At 47.2% G+C, this 20,659-nt stretch overlaps 1 protein-coding gene across 1 annotated transcript; it reads left to right on the forward strand.

Annotated features, from left to right (window-relative positions):
* Nucleotides 1-1,136: 1,136 nt before the first annotated feature.
* LOC111962515 (teashirt homolog 3-like) lies at nucleotides 1,137-19,272 on the forward strand. The gene is made up of 2 exons (XM_023985657.2): nucleotides 1,137-1,489; nucleotides 14,986-19,272. The coding sequence occupies exons 1-2, from the start codon at nucleotides 1,450-1,452 to the stop codon at nucleotides 18,285-18,287; spliced, it is 3,342 nt and encodes a 1,113-aa protein (XP_023841425.1). The 5' UTR covers nucleotides 1,137-1,449; the 3' UTR covers nucleotides 18,288-19,272.
* The last annotated feature ends 1,387 nt before the right edge of the window (nucleotides 19,273-20,659 follow it).

Consider the following 20,659-nt stretch of genomic DNA (forward strand, 5'->3'; position numbering starts at 1 on the left):
CTGGCCAAGATAGAGCAAAGCAGTGCGACACAAACAACACAGAGTTACACATAGGATAAACAAACGTACAGTCAATAACACAATAGAAAAGTCTATATACAGTGTGTGCAAATGTAGTAAGATTAGGGAGTTAAGGCAATYAATAGGCCATAGTGGTGAAATAATTACAATTTAGCAATTAAACACTGGAGTGATAGATGTGCAGAAGATGAATGTGCAAGTAGAGATACTGGGGTGCAAAGGAGAAGAAAAAAAAAACAATATGGGGATGAGGTAGTTGGGTGGGCTATTTACAGATAGGCTATGTACAGGTGCAATGATCGGTAAGCTGCTCTGACAGCTGATGCTTAAAGTTAGTGWGMGAGATATAAGTCTCCAGCTTCATTGATTTTTGCAATTTGTTCCAGTAATTGGCAGCAGAGAACTGGYAGGAAAGGCGGCCAAAGGAGGAATTGGCTTTTGGGGTGACCAGTGAAATATACCTGCTGGAGCGCGTGCTACGGGTGGGTGCTGCTATGGTGACCAGTGAGRTGAGATAAGGCGGGGCTTTACCTAGCAAAGACTTATAGATGACCTGGAGCCAGTGGGTCTGGCTACGAATTTGAAGCGAGGGCCAGCCAACGAGAGCATACAGGTCGCAGTGGTGGGTAGTATATGGGGCTTTGGTGAKAAAACGGATGGCACTGTGATGGACTACATCCAATTTGCTAGAGTGTTGGAGGCTATTTTGTAAATGACATCCCCGAAGTCAAGGATAGTCAGTTTTACGAGGGTATGTTGGGCAGCATGAGTTAAGGATCCTTTGTTGCGAAATAGGAAGCTGATTCTAGATTTAATTTTGGATTGGAGATGCTTAATGTGAGTCTGGAAGGAGAGTTTACAGTCTAACCAGACACCTAGGTATTTATAGTTGTCCACATATTCTAATTCAGAACCGTCCAGAGTAGTGATCATAAAGGTATAGGCCTAATGTAGACTAGACTAAAATTATGTCCCTATCAAAACGTAAACTATTCGAATTACTAGTCGTGTTCCCACTGTCAACATACGTAACGTTAGCCCACACATTATTGACAGTAAAGAGAATAAGACAGACAGCCTCGTGTTATAATGTCCCTCCCCTCTCGAGGTGTAAAGTGGGTTTGCCCAGTCTCATGCTTTGAATGACGCTATCGCTGAAGTTTGCCTGTTGCCTCCACAAGAGAGGATCCGAGGTGATCGCGTTTAARGCTGTTGATCATTACCTGTGGTCGCGCATAGGGGACGAAAGACAGATATTCGCAGTTTTTTCCCGACTTGCTTCGTTTTTCTGTGCTATTTGGAAAAACAATGCTCTTAGKTTTTTTACGGATAACACCCACTGTTTCGTGTATGAAGGCGTAATCGCTGTGTAGTGGAGTAGCTCTGATTCTGTGAGGCCAAAGAGAACTCTTCTTTGGGAAACCAAACATGCCGCGGAGGAAYCAAGAAGCGCCCAAGCGCGCTGCAGGTACGTAGGCTACTACGACAGGAATGYTTTTATATGTAGATATAGCAGCTGCAAGATTTGTTGTTCTCAAACCTCTGGATTTCCGTTTCCAGTATTTRTTCATAGGAGTGCTAGTGCTTTCACTCGATGTATAGGCTAACTTGATTTGTAACACTAATGCGAGCCTACTATCCCAGGAGTAGCACGCTACTGTAACTATCCCTCGAATGTTGCCATTTGTTTCCCCTTGTTACAAAGTAGCCATACTATTTTTCTCAGCACTCACATCCGATAGCTACAGTCAACTTTCCTCTTCCAATTGTTCCCATGGATAGCTGACTTTCCCGGTAAACGTTAACTTACCGTGGTGGACGAATTAGAATATGGGGAAACGGTGCTCAGTCTGCTATAACGGAATGCCCAAGGCGGTGCCAGAGCCCACTGTCTCTGTAGTAGGGTCTTTGTGAACATTTGASCCAAGCGGCTAACTTTGGAATTGGGAGGTGGAAGAATGACCTCTATTTTTTGGGATAAAATAAACAATTGGGTACAGACAAAGGGATTATGTGGACTGGAAGAAGCTATAATCGACAGTTGCCATGTCTGATTTGACGGTTGATTGATTGGCTGTCATCCGGCTTTGATCTGTTCCTTCCCGATCTACATCAGGAATTCACTCCACCATGTGATGCAGCCCCTTGACGTCACATTAAAACCACTTTGAAAGCATTGTGTACTTTTTCCTCCCTCTCCTCTGCAATGGTCAAGTGACTCACGAAAAAGCAAAGGGGTAAAGTGGTTTCACAGTCAGACATCACTGGCTCTATCTCTCTCACACACACACACACACACACACACACACACACACACATATTGCCTACCACACAGACACACACTGGGGGGGTTGTAAAAGGAGACGTGCGCTATGTAATGGAAGGGAGGAATGGTTTGCTCTGTCAGACCGGTTGTCAGGACGGCTTTGTTTCATGTTTGATTTAATTCTCTCCTCTGACAGCCCCATTRATCAATGGCTTTAATGGTCAATCAGAGACAGGCTGAGTGAGTGCTCCCATTCTGTTTAGCCATACGCTGGCCTGGGCTTTTATTTCATCAAAATGCCCCTGCCTAATGTACACCCTCAATCTCTCCCAGAGAGAGAGAGGTTGGGGGGAGCACATAAAGAATGACTGAAAGCTTTCTGATTTGAGATCAGTGGAATATCTTGTTTCTCCTTTTTTTCTTTCCTATCCGCTTGTTTTGTTGTCTCTCTGACGCAGGATCATGGCACGTTGTAATATAGACCCATTCTGTGTTAGTTGTGGAAATGTTAGGAAACTTTTTATTTAATTTCTTTGTTCATCCATTCATCCATTGATTCTCTTTGTTTTTTTTACCTCTTAGTCAGTGGGTCCCTTGCAGCTGCAAGTTATAAAGTTGTCAACTGTTCAGTTACACACAAAGGGTGATGATGAATTGATTGCAGCACAGAAAATGGGGATGGAGAGAGAAAAGGATGACCGATGGTGGGTCTTGATTAGGGACTTCGGGAGAGAGCCTGCCCAAAGCAACCTTGAGACTTCCATGAAAAACCTCTCTCTCTCTACCCCACTCCTTTCTCYGCCCCACTTTTCTCTCTGCCTTGTTCTTGGCTGGTAGAAAAAGATACGTTTTTTTGCTAGCTTAATTAGAGTTACCCTAATTAGTTGGAAGGACTGATGGAGTCTTGACGGGCTTAATGATTTGAGATGACAAGCCATGGTGTGCCCGGTCCCAACCAACTAGGTTTGCCACCACTTTGATGTAATCAAGTTGATATTACACAGTGCCTCGGTTCCCGGCGCAGCACTCACATTTGGTCGTGCTGTAACTCAATTTTCCGCTGCAGGTGWCAAATGGCCCAGTGTACCTGCATGGGTCAGGTTTGAGTGCTCTGAAGACACCTAACAGGAGAAACTCAAACAGCTTGGGAGGAAACTCAGGATGCATTCAAATGGCTTGTGACTGGCTTAGACTATAGGCCCKGGGGCTATGCTTTTTGCTTTTAAATCATTGTAGTGAGTGTACTCGGTGTAGTGACTGGAACCTAACAGGATGGCCCCTAGGTTAGCCTCCTCACAGTTAGTGGCTATATTTGGTGTGTGTGGGTGTTTTCTATGGATGTGAGAGTTACTCTGTCCCAGCCAGGTATCGAGTCTCCTACTCAGGCCAGCGTAGTGAAATCCAGGCCCCTGCTCAAATCCGGCCTGTGCTCCAGTCGTGTGTGAGAAGAGCTAGCGACAGGAGGTGGGGTTCTGGTTTAGACTGGGCTCTACGGCTAGAGGTCTCCTGTTTCTGCAGGGTTAGGCCTATGGCTTCCAGGTCAGCTGTGCCAGAGTGGCAGCAATCAGTCGTGTGTTCAGTTTGTGCAGTTTGGGTGGCAGGGGTAATGAAAGGAATGGCAGCCATAAAGTCTGCAGTGAGGAGGATCAGTCATAGGCCATCGTTTCTCTGAACCCTTTTCGCCCTCTTCTCTCGCTCCTTCTCTCGCTCCTCCCCCCCTCATTCCTCCTCCTCACCCCATCCTCATTATCACTCAACCATTGTCGTCATTGCAGAATCTCTTATACTTAGACAGAAATGGGCTCAGATACTGTAGATTATCATTAGCGCACATTACACAAATAACTAAAATATACATTGAAATTGAAAACGCATGCGCTCACTTTCAAACTTGCTTAGAGACATGGATTACAGAGACCAACAGCTATTTTAGACAGACACGTTTATATAGCGTCTGGATTGGAAATCACACCAAAACAAAARATTGTTTTTCTCTGTGGGTGACTGGGTGTTGTTTCTATGTGTGTGTTCTGTATATGTCATTACGGGAATGAGGGGGCATATGGGCTCGTAATTGTTCCACTAAACAATAGATKGGGCTAGACCGTGCAGGTCCGAGTCTCGAGGAAGTCTTGTTTTTTACACCACTCAGCCCATTGCTAATGAACGTTACTGTGGCTAGATTCCGGCGAGGTTGAGTCATGTCTGTGATCTATGTGTCTGATAAGTGCATACCTAATGAGCGCTCCACGCCTGTCTGCCAGGCCATGGAGGGGTGGGTGACAGAGTGCTTCCRACTGGTATTGACAGATGCCTTTTTGTTTTTGCCATAGGGCCTGACTCCATAAATCCACCCAGTGTAATGATAACAATGCCACCCTGAACTGCCAGTGAAAAAGGGAGGAGAGGTGGTACGGGCTCCTCTCCCTTTTAAACCCCACTTGATATATGTCAGACCATAGGGCCGGGCTCCAGAAAAGAAAAGCCAACCTTGTCACAGAAATAAAAACTTTAGCCATCCTCATCTGTATGTAAGAGCCCTCTGTCTGGACTGGAGTAGGCCTACGTGGGTACTTTATAAAAAACGTCCCACCGTTTGTTGTTGTTATAGATGCAGCTGTGCTATGGTGACAATTGGAGCAGCTTCGCTCACTCAAACCCTCCTCCCTGGGGGTAACGCGTCAGAGCCTAGTGGGATGTGTGCTCCTTTCGGGAAACTGAGCCTACTCTGGTCTTCTGGGGTCCTGAAACTGAATCCAGGAGGAGAATAGCCTGGCCATGCCAAAAAGCCGATTTCCTTTTCAACAGAGTCATTTATCACTGGCCCACCCTTCGTTCCTGACACACTGACGTGTGTCATTTATCATACTGGCTTTAGCAGACACACAGGGAATGGGTGAAAGAGAGAGAGAGGGAGATAATGAAAGAGGAGAGAAATAGACAAAGAGGACTGAGAGAAAGAAGGGAAGGAATGGAGAAAGAGGGGAAGGGTGAGTAGTGAGAAAAGGAGGAGCAAGAAGGAAAGAGCCAGAAGAGAGCACTTTTAAAAGTTTTTCACAACAGTGTGGGACTGTACAAAGCACTGTCGGAGAGGGGATGGGGGAGGACAAGGACGTGTTTTTGGATGACAGAGYATTGAGTTACATGAGTTATGTTTTGATGAGTGACAATGTTTTTCCAAGACGATCTCTGGATGTTTGTACAAATGTGAACAATATCTGTTTCTTGGATATGTGTGTTATCTGTGTGTAATTGCACCTTGTGTAATGTGTGCGGTGTGTAATGGGAGTATGTGTGTGTATCTGTGGCTGTGCGTGAGAGAGGGAGACGGTGTATCTGTAGCCTAACTCCCTGATGAGCGGGCTGACGGGTATCACTCATGCTAGGCTGGCCTCAAAATGAACCCAAGCTGCTCTGCTCTCCTGTGGTCCTAACCGGGGATGCTTCTTTAAAAAGCAGATTAATGATGGATGCCAGGCTTATAGTGCCATTTATCATGGAGAATATTATTTAGGCTGGCCGTGTAGGGCTGTAACTGGAGAGCAGGACGAGCAGAGGCAGGGTGGAAAGCCTTAGACAGACACTCACTGTGTGATGGATGACCATGCTCTCTGCCTGAGTGTAACTAGACACCCGTGCCACAGCAGTTGGGCCGAATCAGATGGCCCAGCTATAGTGGATGATATGATGTTTATCCTTCAACTACACTACCCAGGTTGCTTTGCTTTGCCGGGAGGGTTCTGCCCTTTGAAAGAGTAGATCCCAGTCTTATAAACGAACAATGTGCTTGCAAACCATTTTGTGGGTGAAATTAGCTTTTCTTCCTAGACGGAAAAAAAATAGTGATGGTTCGTTTTAATGTATAATCAGTCAGTTGATAGTGTAGCGTAGATTAGAAATACAACGCATTAGGTGTCAGACCAAAACCCTTCTTTGACTCTTTCCTGAGGAGGTCGTCAGGCATCTGACCCATCGTGCTCCGTGCAGTTACACCACTATKACCAATAAGAGCTCAGTGAGAGGTCAAGGCAAGGCCAACACCACTGCCGCTTCCACTCTCTTCCACAAAGAGAGAAAAGGTTATTTTGTTTTTGTCCTTTCTTTAGTTTCTCTCTCTTCTCCCCTCCCCCCCACACACGGGTGTTGTGTGATTTATGGTGGCCATCCATCTTAGGGTCGTCCATCACCACCTCGTTGCTAGGCGATCATCGCAACAGCTGTTTGTTGGGAGTGAAGTTGGCCCTATGTCCTGGCAGAGGCTTAGGTACAGGCTAAGGCAGAGGCAGGTGACCTGTGCTGGAGTCACACCATCAGAACATTAATCTAAAGAGCAGTTAACATATGACCTATGGAGCTAGCTATAGTGGGGTGGACAAGAGAGATGAGAACAAATACAAGGAAGTAGGCGTTATGTGGGTAGAGCAACTGTAAGACAAGTGTACTGGAGTGGATAATATATCATCCTATCATACATGGTAGATCTTGAAGGATATAAGATTGATGTAGAGCTGAGAGGAATTACTGGGTGATATGGGTAGAAACCTGTACAAGTACGGGATAATATGTGACCCTATGTGATAGTGCTTGGTCTTGGACGATAGGTTTGGGGTAGATCTGAAAGCACAGCTTTCCCGTAACATAGAATTCTTCCACTCTGATGTTTGAACTTGTGAACCCATTGCCACTTTATTCTGCACCTGTGTAYGCTGTTTAGGTAGTGTTCATTTGTTTGTTTCCATTTATCCATCAGTTATTGTGACTGGGTCTAGTTCTAAACACTTTGATAGGGCGAGAACATAACATCTGAAACGGTCTCTCTCCCTTCAAATCTTTTTGTGTGTGGAAGATCGAAATGTCTTTGAACTGTACCCGTTTGAAACCAATATAGCTCAGGTCCTAAAGGTCTGTATATACAGCTGCCTGTTGGAGGTACAGTCATAAAACAACAATGCAGCATTCTGGGAGTACAGTACAGTTTAATATATATGCCTGCTCAGCCTCTGTCTCTCTCTCTCTTCCCTCTCTCTCTCTCTCTCTCTTCCCCTGCTTTGACATGGTACAGCCCTAAGGCTTGCCTGGAGCGAGAGGGATATCTCTGATTTTCCCATCTCCCAGAGTACACATCCTGCACTACAATCAGCGMACAAAGTGTATTACCTCGTTCATTAGGGGCAAAAAAATAGGAACAGAGATGTACAGTTACAATAGACTGTCGTGAGCATCTCTTTCTGAGCGACCATTGCCAGGCACATATTAGTAGTGATGGGGGAAAACATCTATAGTTAGATATCGGCAAATTATTTTGGASGATATTATATAGATACTTTGACTCCCAAGTATCGATTTGTAAAATGACAATAATTGCTAGGCAGTGGTAGCTAGCGCTAGTCTGCTGTACATGTGCCAAAACTATAGGATGAAAAACACTGGAGTTTATTCTCCATCTTCTTTTTAAATGGTGAGCCAAGCTGTTATTAGCACTTTTATTTCTATGACTGATCAAAACAAATGTTCTCATGCTCTCATGTCTCTTTGCAGCAGCCATATAATGAGCAATATGTTTGGAACATCAGATCACAATAAGATTGCAGTATTGAATCGCAATACATATAGAATCATGAGAATCGCAATACATATCGTATCGCACCTAGGTATCGTGATAGTATCGTATCATGCGGTCCCTGGTAATTCCCATTCCTACATATTAGTAAATCTTTCTCTTGAGYGTATGACTTATGACAACTGTAGCCTATTTGTTCTGACAGTGAGTGTCATTTCACCTCATCCTGCTTCCTCCTTCCTAGCAACAGAGACCACGAGGGGAGCACCACTGCTAGAGCAAGGAGTGGTTAGCCTAGCATGACAAATGCTAATGGAATAAAGACATTTCAATGAGTATAATACTCTCCTCCTTTTCCCACTAATCTCAGGACAGTTTAACAGAACCATACAAGGCTGTTGTATGAAAGTATTCCCCTCTTTTAAAGCCTCTACTCAGTCGACTGCTGGGAAACGAGCTAGTGGAAGTCAGTGGCTTGTGGTTGTGTGATTGAGGCAGAAGTGATTTCCTGCCTGGAGGTTCTAAGTGTTTTAAGGCATCTTCCTGTCAGTAAGCCCCCCCGCCGAGGGGCTGTGTTGCATTAAGGGCGAGAGGTCCCAGTTAAAGAACACATCAGGAATAGGAAACTACTCCGCCGTGTAGTGAGGCCTCGTTTAACTCTCTGCGCTCTCAGTACCCTCCCTGTGATCTAGCTATGATCATAACTCTACTGTAGAGTGTTGTTCCTTACCACCTCAGGATCCTCGAAAGATTTTTCCTTTTTAAATAAAATAAAAAATTCACACCTACCTCTTTTTCCAGTTACCCTGAAAGCAGTATATGGGCCAGAATAGATTAATCTACAGTTTGGATTTGTTTAAATAGCCACTCCTAACTCGAGCTAGCATTAGCCAATTCTAACTGGACAACCCTAGCCTCCTTGCTGTGGAGCTGTTATTGTTATGTGGTACAGTTGCAGAACGAGAGCATTTAGTGATGGCATCCCTTTCCTATGAATATTCATGACCCACATTTTGCTGCGGTGCTAGATGATGGTCTGCAGCTTTAGGCTAGGCGGTGGTTGGACCACCAATGAATATAATACTCKTCCTTCTCCCTCCTCTCCCACATTTCAGCTGCTCTCTGCTCAGCTCCTGTAGCTAGCTGTAAGCTGTTACAGTATGTCATGAAGTGGTTGTAGTGCAGACTTGGGTAGTAGTGTCTTGATTACACATCCTGTTTACCCCGGTGTTGTGTGTGTGATTTGGCCCCCAGCTCTACTGTTTCCCCAGCTGTGTAGGATGACTGAGGAGGTTAGTTGTGGAGGGAGCAGGGGACTGKGGGGCAACAGAGATCCTCCAACACCCATACCATTCTTAAAGGTTGATTCTTACAAATTGATAACTTCAGTTTGCATGTTTTGTTTTCTTTCAACATCAAAACATCTGGTTGTAGACTAAATCGTGTCTTGCTTCCTTCTCTCGACAAGCTTTCCAGACTGTGACTATATGATTACTGATTACTGAACTAGGGTGTGCCTGTTACTTTGAGACATCCTCTGCTTTGATTATACCATCTACCGTCAGAGAGGGCCTGGTTTTGTTTCTTTTACTTTTACTGTACCTTTCTATCCCATGTTTCTGCAGCATTTCTATCAAATGATCTATCCTTCCGCGTCTGCGGCCCTAATGTTTATGAAATTGATACTCCACAGGAATGCCGTGAGCATGCCAAAGATGTCACTGTCTTTTCTCATCGCCTGTATGTGTGTGTGTTGCAACCAACGACAGACTATATTTGTAGGGTTGAGTTTGTGTACGTGCAGGATGTGTTTCTCTACATGTGAAAGATTCCTGTGTGTGTGTGTGTCTGTCTGTCTTCTGGTCTTGCTATTTCTGTGTTCTGGTCTTGCTATTTCTGTGTGAAGCGTGACTGAGACGTGAAACTGCCTCCCACACTAAGTCCAAAGTGCAGCGTTTGGCAGATTTAATCATGATAAAGCCCACACAACCACTATTAGCAAATACACCACCCAGATACTTTACACTCTTAGAAAAAACAGGTGTTAGCTAGAACCATAAAGGGTTCCTCAGATGACAAAGCTTCCATGTAGAACCCTACCCCACCACAAATAACCTTTTAAGAGCCCATGAGAGTGTAGCTATCTTAATTATCCATCCAGGTGTATTCTTATTTCTTAATAATCRATTCTGTTTCTCAGAATGAACCCACAAAACCCATCATATTTTATTAGCGTGATAAATCACCTCTGTTGTCAGTCAAGCCAGGGAGAATAATTGGATGGTGGTTGTCACCCACAGTGATGGATGATCAGTCATTGGGGATCAAATTAACAGATAGTGCTCAGATGTAATGGCTGTTTGGCATTTTAAATTGCCTGGGACCGTTGACTGCTGGTCGGCCATTTTTGTTTTGTTTTTGCGAGACCCTTTTGGCCACCTTTTAGTCTTGCGTTCTCTGGCTGTCTAGACTTCACACTAATGAACAGTAACCTACAGTAAGTTGTATGTGTCTGTATTTAAATAGCCAGAAAAGCTATTTATTTTAAAAAAAATGTAAGGACCTTGCAATTCTGATCCCTTTTTTATTTTTATGCAACAGTAAGAAAGAATGGCTAGATGACTGGCTCACTTTCACCAAAAGTGGTCATATAAAGATAGAACAGAGATTTGAAGAAATACGTGAGATATGTTCATGATAGGTCAAGACTATAAGAGCGACTTAAGGACTCGTTCAACCTGCCTGCTAATGCCAGAGTCATAACCTCCGTGATTAAACCTGACATCTGTGACCCGCTGCTCTGGATACAAACACATTAACATAGCTACCTCATCCTGACTGTATTTCCTCCTTCAAATGAGACACTCGCACAAACACCATCCGGAAGAGGAGAGGGAAAAAACAACGACCGAGATATCTTCCCTGCCGGTTTGCCTGCCGAGCGGTGAGCGATTTACCTCCTCCTTTCACATTATCATAATTGTGTCCAGGACATGGGAGGCCAAGGAAGTGATCATGTCATTTTATTTACAGCCTGTTTGGCTCTCTTTACGAGCGCTGTGCCAGGCCCTGCCAGGCACACAGCGCCTGGTGACATCTTTTGATCAGAGCTGTCGCAGGCGATCAGCAGAGACTGGCAGTTAATGGATACCCAGTGACAAACCAAATCTACGGGCAGGATGGGAGACTAGGCCACACCTGTCAGGTCCCCATTAGACTGGCCCTCTCAGTGGGGCTGCCTGCCTGCTGACACCCACCACCCCCAGGGCCCACATCAGACCAGCACCACCCGCTTCCCGCCCTGAGATTGGCTGTTAGCACTGGAAATGGGAGTTATTCCAGCAATTACTTTTTTGTTTAGACGAGATGTTTTTGGTGTTGTAGGGGATTGGATGTCGCAAGTGTTTGGTTGGTTGGGTGGTGGGGGGTTGGGTGTTTGGTTTGGTGGGCTTGCTGGTGTTGGTGTGTGGGTGGGTGGGCTGGTGTGGTTCGGGGTGGTGGCTGTGTTGGTGGGTGGTGGTGGTGGTTTTTGTGTGGGTGGGTTGTTGGGTGGTGGTGGGTGGATGGGCTGTGGTGTGGGTGGATGGCAGTTTGTGGGTGGGCTGGTTGGTTGGTTGGGTGGGCTGATGGTTGGAGGGATGGATAGATGGGCTGGTGGTTGGCTGGATGGATAGATGGCGGTGGTTGGTTGGTGGTTGGATGGATAGATGGTGGTGTGTGTGGTTGGAGGTGGATTGGGCTGGTGGTTGGTTGGATGGATAGATGGGCTGGTGTTTGGTTGGATGGATAGATGGGCTGGTGTTTGGCTGGATGGATAGATGGGCTGGTGGTTGTTGGTGAATAGATGGCTGGTGGTGTGTTGGATGATAGATGGCTGGTGGTTGTTTGGCATGGATAGATGGGCTGGTTTTGGCTGGATGGTGATGGGCTGGTGGTTGATGGATGGATAGATGGCTGGTGGTTGGATGATGGATAGATGGGCTGGTGTTTGGTTGGATGGATAGATGGCTGGTGGTGCTGTTTGGTTGGATGGATAGATGGGCTGGTGGTTCGTTGATGATAGAGGGCTGGGTTGGTTAGGATGGATAGATGGCTGGTGGTGGTTGGATGGATAGATGGGCTGGTGGTTGTTGGATGGATAGATGGGCTGGGTTGGTTGGATGGATAGATGCTGGTGGTTGGTTGGATGAGATAGATGGTGGTGTTTGGTTGGATGGAATTAGATGGGTGGTGGTTGGTTGGATGGATAAGTGGTGGTTGTTGGATGGATAGATGGGCTGGTGTTGTTGGATGGATAGATGGGCTGGTGGTTGGTTGGAGGATAGATGGCTGGTGGTTGGTTGTGATAGATGGCTGTGGTGGTTGGATGGATAGATGGCTGGTGGTTGGTTGGATGGAAGATGCTGGTTGGGTGGGCGGTGGGTGATGTTGGGTGGGCTGATGGTTGAGGATGAATGAATGAGGATGGGAGGGGCACTGAGATAGGGGTCTGTGTCCCTGTGATTTGTCAGGGCCAGGCACCCATCTCACACGCACACACACACTAACAAGTCACCTGTCTAAGGTGAGCTGAAGGCACCACATGCAACCTCACACTCTTCTTCCCTCCGTCTTTCTCCCTCCTCTCTTTCTCTTGAGGAAAATCTTGATGTTCTGATACTGTATGGATGGAGTGTGTGTGTGTGTGTGTGTGTGAGATGGGTGCCTGGCCTAGTGGTGGTTGGATGTTTGGGCTGCGTGGTTGGTTGGGCTGGTGGTTGGATGGATGGTTGGGGCTGGTGGGTTGTTGGTTGGTTGGGTGGTGGTTGGTTGGTTGGTTGTTGGGCTGGTGGTTGGTTGGATGGTTGAGCTGGTGGTTGGTTGGATGGTTGCTGTGTGTTGTTTTTATGGTTGGTTTGTGGTTGATGGATGGATGATTGGGGCTGGTGTTTGGTTGGCTGGTGGGTGGGGGTTGGGTTGGATGGTGGTGGGTGCTGTTGGATGGGTGATGGTATTGGCGGTTTGGGGGTTGCTGGTCGTGGGTGACTGTTGGTGGATGGATGGGCATGGTTGGCTGGTGGTTGGATGGATGGTTGGGCTGTGGTTGCATGGGATTGGATTGGTTGTGTGGCATGGTGCGAGATGTGGTCTGGGCGTCTGGATGGATGGTTCTGGATGGTGCTTGGTTGTGTGGATGGATGGATGCATACTCCCGGATGGATGGGTTGGCTCGGTGCGTTGTGAGTGTGCTTGGATTGGTGGTTGGGCTGGTGGTTTGATGTTATGGTTGTAGTGGACTGGATGGCAATGCGCCCATGGTTGCCATGGATGTTGGGCCTGCTTGTAGGTTCAGAAGCAATGTCTTATGGCTTGGCTTGGCCTGGGATAGTTGGTTTGGATGGTTGGGCTGGTGGTTGGATGGATGGTTGTGTGGATGGATGGATGGTTGGGCTGGTGGTTGGTTGGGCTGGTGGATGGCTGGTGGGTGGTTGGTTGGTTGGATGGATGGGTGGGTGCGCTGTTGGATGGGTGGGGTGGTTGAATGGGTGGGTGTGCTGGTGGTGGGTTGGATGGTGGATCAGTGTGTGCAGAGCCAGTATGCTCATCTGCATCTATATCTGTCATAAGTATACAAGATGTTCCAAGTATCTTTGCTCATTGTTTTGGAGATGTATTTTTTTGGGGTGGGGGAGTTGAGTCCAGAATGAAGTGGACAGAAAGGGAAGGGGCAGAGGGAGGAGGCTGGTGACGCGGCCTTCACTAAGACATTTGTGCCACTTAGCTGTGTCAGTGATGGTGTGTGGGGACCCGGGTGGGGGACAGTCTGTCACTACAGGGGACCATCTCTGAGGACGGGAGGAGGGCACTGAGGGAGGGGTCGGTGTCTGTGTCCCCTGTGATCTGTCAGGGCCAGGCACCCATCACACACACTAACATGTCACCTGTCTAAGGTGAGCTGAAGGCACACACATGCAAAGTGACTGGTCGCTTATGTGTTGCCGCTGTCTCCTCCTCAACCTCACACTTTTCCTCCCTCCGTCTTTCTCCCTCCCTCTCTTTCTCTCTGAGGAAATGTCTCTGATGTCCTGATACTGTGTTTGCCTAACACCAGCACCTGTTAGGGACATACAGGGAGACTGCTACAAAAACCATTCCTGCCCTGTCTGCAATACTCATAATCCACATCACTCTTGATAATCTGTTGTGACTGACTTCAATCTAGATTGGACCCACTTTATTTTAAGGGTCCATAATAAAACATTTATAAGGCATTTACAAACAGTGTACACACCATTTAATACTCATTACTCCCACATTTGTAAATGTTAGTAAGATAGTTATTCACGTGTGTATGTAGGAATGACAGGAATGTCTACCAATGGCATGCCCATTTTTTTGTGAGAAATTACAGTGGTCATTCAAAACATTTATTAACCATAAATGGGACTCACTTTAGGGATTGCAAAAATGCTTTACTAATGATTAGTAATTAGTTTCTTAATGTGAGAGTAATTATGAACAAATAGTGAACACAGAATTCATAAATGGTTTATTGTGGACCCTAAAAATTGTGTAACCATATAGCCTTATCGTCATAAATCCGGCTTCCCTTTTTTAGTAATGAGTGAAACGTCCTTGTTAATGTGGATGGCATGTGCATGTAAGGAGACAGAGGCAAATGAAGAGGCGACAGACATATTAACTGACAGATGGAGGTTGATCCAACTCATTTATTACCCCAGAGGAGAATGCCACGGCGCGATTGGGCTTCATTAATTTCAGATTCAGCTTTCATTTCAATCTGTTGTGCCCTGAGATAAATAAAATGGCACATTATGTTTTTGCCAAGATTAGTTTTTTCCCCGCCATAAACAAAGTACAGGGGAGAGGAGCATCAGTAAGTTATACATGTGGCTGGGGTAGTATATAAACACTGGCTTGCCTTTGGAGGAAAATAACACCTTAACGGTTGATGAGGTGAAATGGGATGACTGTCATTTCTCAACTTGGCTTTAACTCGGATCCCTCACAGATGGCTCATTTATTCCTGCGAGACCTCAGGCACCCGTAGAAGATAAACTTTCTCTACAGTAGTTCTACTAACAAACTGTGTTCACTGGCCTTAATATAATTCGCTCTCTTTTCTGTTTTCCTCCAGCCTACTCTCCAGAGGAGATGAAGGAGGAGGTGGAAGGAGAGGATGTGGACTTTCCAGAGGAGGGAGAGAGCTCAGAAAATGACCTTCTCACCAAAGAGCCACTGGGTGACCAGGACTCCATTGCTGGGGCTGAGCTCTCTGCTCAGGAGATGGACATTGAATCACACGTGAGCGAGGCCAGCGACCCCCTGTCAGACTTTGAGACCACCTCTGTCAACGCCGTCGAGAGGCCTGTCAAAGAGCCTCTGAACGGCGCTGGGGTGAGGATAGGGACCCCCTCGGGCGTGGACACTCCCTTGGCGCAGGACACCCTGGAACAGATGAAGGCAATCTACTCCAGCTTCCTGACAAACTCCTATTGGTCACCCCTGAACTTTAACTCAACCCTGACACAGACACCGACACCCGTGGAGAAGCCACCGCGGACTAGCAGCACTAGCAGTAGCTGCAGCAGCAGTAGTTATGACTGGCACCAGTCCGCAGTGGCTAAATCCCTGCAGCAGCAGGCCTCTCAGAGCCTCCACAACCCTCCTCCCTCAGAGCCCAGTATCTTCAGCACAGTGCAGCTCCACAGGCAGAACCCCAGACTGTACGGCAACATCTTCACCGGGGCCAGCAAGTTTCGCTGCAAGGGTTGTAGCGCTGCTTACGACACCCTGGTGGACCTCACTGTGCACATGAATGATACGGGTCACTACCGCGATGACAACCACGATAGGGGAGCCAATGGGGCCAAGGGGCGCTGGTCCAAGCCTCGCAAGCGCTCCCTGCTGGAGATGGAGGGCAAGGAGGATGCCGCGAAGGTGCTGAAGTGCATGTACTGTGGCCACTCCTTCGAGTCCCTGCAGGACCTGAGCGTTCACATGATCAAGACCAAACACTACCAGAAAGTGCCTCTGAAGGAACCCATGGCCACTGTGGCAGCCAAAATGATCTCAAGGAAGAGAGGCCCACTCTCTGGGAGCCTGGACCTCCCTGGCTCCCCACGCTCAAGAGAGGTGACCCCCAAAGCCTTCCTAGGTAGTGACCACAACATCCCATCCAACAAGGCTTCCAACCCATACATCACTCCCAACAACCGCTTTGGCCACCAGAACGGCGCCAGCTATGCATGGCAGTTCGAATCTCGCAAGTCCCAGATCCTCAAGTGCATGGAGTGCGGGAGTTCCCACAATACACTGCAGGAGCTGACTGCCCACATGATGGTGACGGGTCACTTCCTCCGGGTCACCAACGGCAACCCCCCTAGTAAGAGAGGTAGGCCAGGCCCAGAGGCCATGTCCCCCAGCCCTGTACAGGCCACGCCCCCCAATGAGGAGCAGGTTCAATCTATCCCATTAGCTCCTTCTACATTCTCCCCTCCTCCACCCTCTGCCGTATCACCTCCAGCTATCTCCCCTCCTCTCAAAGACATTAAGAAAGAGGAGATGGAGGAAGAGTTTACCCAGGACATGGTCAGCCATGACAAGCAGGTGTTGAACYGGGACGATGATGATGATGAGGTGGAGAAGTTTGACATCTCCACCAAGTATAACTATCTGACTGAGGAGGACCTGAAAGAGAGCCCCAAGGGCGGCTTCGACATCCTCAAGTCCCTGGAGAACACCGTGACATCAGCGATCAACAAAGCCCAGAGTGGTAACCCCAGCTGGGGGGGATACCCCAGTATCCACGCTGCCTATCAGTTCCCCAACTCCCTGAAAATGCCCCAAGGTAGCCCTGAGAAGAGCTCCCCTGTCAAGTACCTGTTCACTGGAGGGGAGGGGGGGCTTTCCTCCCTCAGCAAGTCCCAGTCCCTGATCTCCCCACCCGATAGTCAGAGCTCTGCCCTACCCCACCTCAACAACTTCCAGGCCATGGAGGAGCTGGTGAAGAAGGTGACGGAGAAAGTGGCAAAAGTGGAGAGGAGGGTAAAGAGCGAGGTGTCCCCCAAGAAAGAGGTGAACCTCTCACCCTGTAGCAGTGAGGGGTGGGAATCCACTGGAGCAGACTCACCCCGAGAGTGGAGGTCTGTGACCCTGGCTAGCAGCGACAGAGATAGCCATAGCGACAGGGTCTCACCGTCCGAGAGAGAGCGCATAAGAGAAATGGTCCAATCACCTTTCTCTGCTTTGAGCTGCAGCACAGCCTTCATAACAGGCCACGCCCCTCTGGAGCAGCCCTTTGTTAACCCTTTAAGTGCCCTTCAGTCTGTGATGAATATCCACCTGGGGAAAGCAGCCAAGCCCACCCTGCCCAGCCAGGACCCTCTCAGTCTGCTGTCCAGGCTGAGCCAGAGTATGGCCGAGAGGGCCGCCGTGGCCGCTCCCCCTACGCACAACAAAAAACACCCAGTGCCCGTGGCTCGTAGTAGTGTCTGTCAGTCCAGTGATGACCAGCCCATGGACCTGACCAAAGGGAAGAGTGATCGAGTTGGCTCTATTGGCTCTGCTCCTCTGACTCCCTCCTCAACAGCCTCCTCCATCTCCCCTTCCTCAATGGTGACCCCTGCTAAAATGACCGTGGTCTCTCCCTTCACATCCAGCAGCCCTCACCATGAAAATGCCCTGTCGGACATCTCCGACATGTTGAGGAACCTGACACAATCAGCACACCACATCTCCATGCCCCCCTCACGGACCAGGATCACGGAGCGGGTCACAGACATGGGGGGCTCCACCACCGCAGAGGATGCTGAGGGGTCCATGGCCAATAAGAGGAAGGGGCGTCAGTCTAACTGGAACCCCCAGCACCTGATCCTCCTGCAGGCCCAGTTCTCCTCCAGCCTCAGGCAGACGTCCGAGGGGAAGTACATCATGTCTGACCTGAGCCCCCAGGAGAGGATGCACGTGTCCCGTTTCACTGGCCTTTCCATGACCACCATCAGCCACTGGCTGGCCAATGTCAAGTACCAGCTGAGGAGGACTGGCCGGACCAAGTTCCTCAAGAACCTGGACTCGGGCCACCCAGTGTTCTTCTGCAGCGAGTGTGCTTCACAGATCCGGACCCCCACTGCCTACATTTGCCACCTGGAGGCCCACCTGGGCTTCAGACTGAAGGACCTGGCCAAGCTCTCCCCCAAACAGACCCTGAGGGACTCCTTGAAAGGTGGGTCTGATAAACCTCCCCAACCAGACCCCTTCCTCCTCTCTTCTCCACCCTCCTCCCAGTCACTGGAGGAGGGCAGTGGGACTGTGTACCGSTGCCAGCTGTGTATCCGTAAGTTTGCCAGTAAGCATGCCATCAAGCTCCACCTCAGCAAGAGCCATGGGATGTCCCCGGAGGACCATCTGCTGTATGTCTCTGAGATAGAGAAACACTAGAAGTAGAATTGACATTACATTATAGAAACACTTGAGTGCTGCCAGCATTGGACATACTGGAATATACGCTGTAAAAAAAAAAAAAAAATGTAATTGAGAATTTACAAAGGAAAAAAGAAAACAAATGAAGTGTGTGACAAAAATGCACAATGATGCCATTAACTACTGTTAAGTGTCAGCACATGGTATTTACTTCCATGGCCTTTGCTTGTCTGTATTTTTCTCTATTTCAAAAGACATTKATTTCATATGTTGAAGATATAGGTCATGAATATTCTGCTTTCAAAGGGATAGTTCTCTCAAATTGCAAAGTTACATGTTTCCTTACCTTTTACTGTAAGTTGTCTTGACCAGGAAAGACCTCGATACACACTTAGGATTTGTTTTCTTCGCTGAAGGTTAGGAAACATTAAAGCCGTTTTGGGTAAACTCTCCCTTTGGAAAGTATAGTAATTTCAGATTTATGACAATGTATTTATTTGATGAAGTTTATATACATTTATTGAACTGCATGTATGCATTGACAAGTTAACAGTTCAAAACAAGTTTGGTGCGTCAGTTTTTAGTTGGTCTATWTTTACTGTAAGATATCTGGCAAGAATGTGGGAGTGCTGTTTCTGACAATTTGCCAAATGAATTGACAACATAGTAAGTAGTCTGTTACATCACATTTTATATGATTTTATATATAGTTTGTGTTGTCAAATCTGCCACATTGCTTATCATCAAGTCAGGGGACCTCAATCCAGGTCTATGTAAAAATGTACATACAGTATAAAGGCTTACCACTTGCTGTTATGCATACTTGTTATATTTCCTCATTTAAGAGGACTATGACGATCCACTGGTGCAGAGCCTTTGAAGAAAACTAACATGAATATGTTTTGCACAATAGTTTTCTAAATGTTATTTGATAAAACAAAATATATAAAATGGAACGTTGTTCATGCCCTGWTGCTTTTATTATTAAATTGACTTAAATTGCTTCACGCAACTGTTGTTTCTTCAAATATCACAAATGCTTTTTACACCTGAATTTATTCTCTTACCCAGTCCCAAAACGCACTACAGAAACTAGTCTGCATCCACAACAACACTGTTAGTTACTGCAGGCAGAGCCTTCAGATCTGTGTAGTAGACTGTATTGTCTGCACAAGCCAACCAAGCTGTATGTGTGAGCTAAGAGCAGGGTGTGTTGCACCGAGGAGCCTGCCAGGTGGTGCGTGCTGKATGTAAACCACCAGATGTTCCTGAAACAAGCCACTGGAGGAGAGAGCAACAGCAGGCTGAGTGGGCTGATTACCACCAGGCGTCAATGCCGTCATGAGGCAGCTAGGGGCACAGGAGCTGGGACATCACTGGTTAATGGTCATGGCAGACATACAGATGAACCTCACAGCCAGACTTACACTTAGCAGTTGCATCCCTAAACAGCTAGGACATGAAACAAACTCCTATTCTGTCTCATGAGGTACTGTAATTTACAACAGAGGCTTTAACTGCTAGGTCACACTGCATCCTTGAGGCTGTGAATATACACACACTGTTACCAAATTAATGCAGAGTTTGTTATTATGGTATCAAAACAATTTGTCACATGCGCAGAATACAACAGGTGTAGACCTTACCGTGAACCGCTTACTTACAAAAATATCAAAAAGTAACAAGAAAATTACATAACGAGGCTATATACAGGGGGTACCGGAACACAAGTCAKTGTGCGGGGGTACAGGTTAGTTGAGGCAATTTGTAAAGTGACTGCATAGATAATAAACRGCGAGTAGCAGCAGTGTAAAAACAAAGGGGAGGGGTCAATGTAAATAGTCCGGGCGGCATTTGATAAATTGTTCAGCAGTGTTATGGCCTGGGGGTAGAAGCTGTTAAGGAGCCTTTTGGTCCTAGACTTGGCACTCCGGTACTGCTTGCTGTGCGGTAGGGTAGCAGAGAGAACAGTCTATGACTTGGGTGGCTGGAGTGTTTGACAATTTTTTGGGCTTTCCTCAAATGCCTTTTGTATGATTTTTTAAATATATTTTTTAATTCCGATACAATGCTTTTTGACAAGCCACAACATATTTCTTTATTGGTCTAAACTGAGTGATCTGGCTTTGAGTTGGCTTGGTTACTATGGTGAGTGATGCAGTTTCCCAGACTAACCCCCTGTTCTCTCTCCTCACTCAGAGGACAGTCTGCTCAAGCAGCACACCATTTACTCTTTTAAATCTCCTCTCGCTTCAGTTCCTCTCATCCGGGAACACATTCATTAACACACACTGTCCTGAACCTGTCTTCTCACACAAACTCATTACCGCCTCAGACTGCTCACGGCTCCGTCTCAGACGTTTGGAATATGTTGTGATAACGTTGCATGG

Source organism: Salvelinus sp. IW2-2015, linkage group LG4q.1:29 (assembly GCF_002910315.2).
Source record: "Salvelinus sp. IW2-2015 linkage group LG4q.1:29, ASM291031v2, whole genome shotgun sequence".
Lineage (NCBI taxonomy): Eukaryota > Metazoa > Chordata > Actinopteri > Salmoniformes > Salmonidae > Salvelinus > Salvelinus sp. IW2-2015.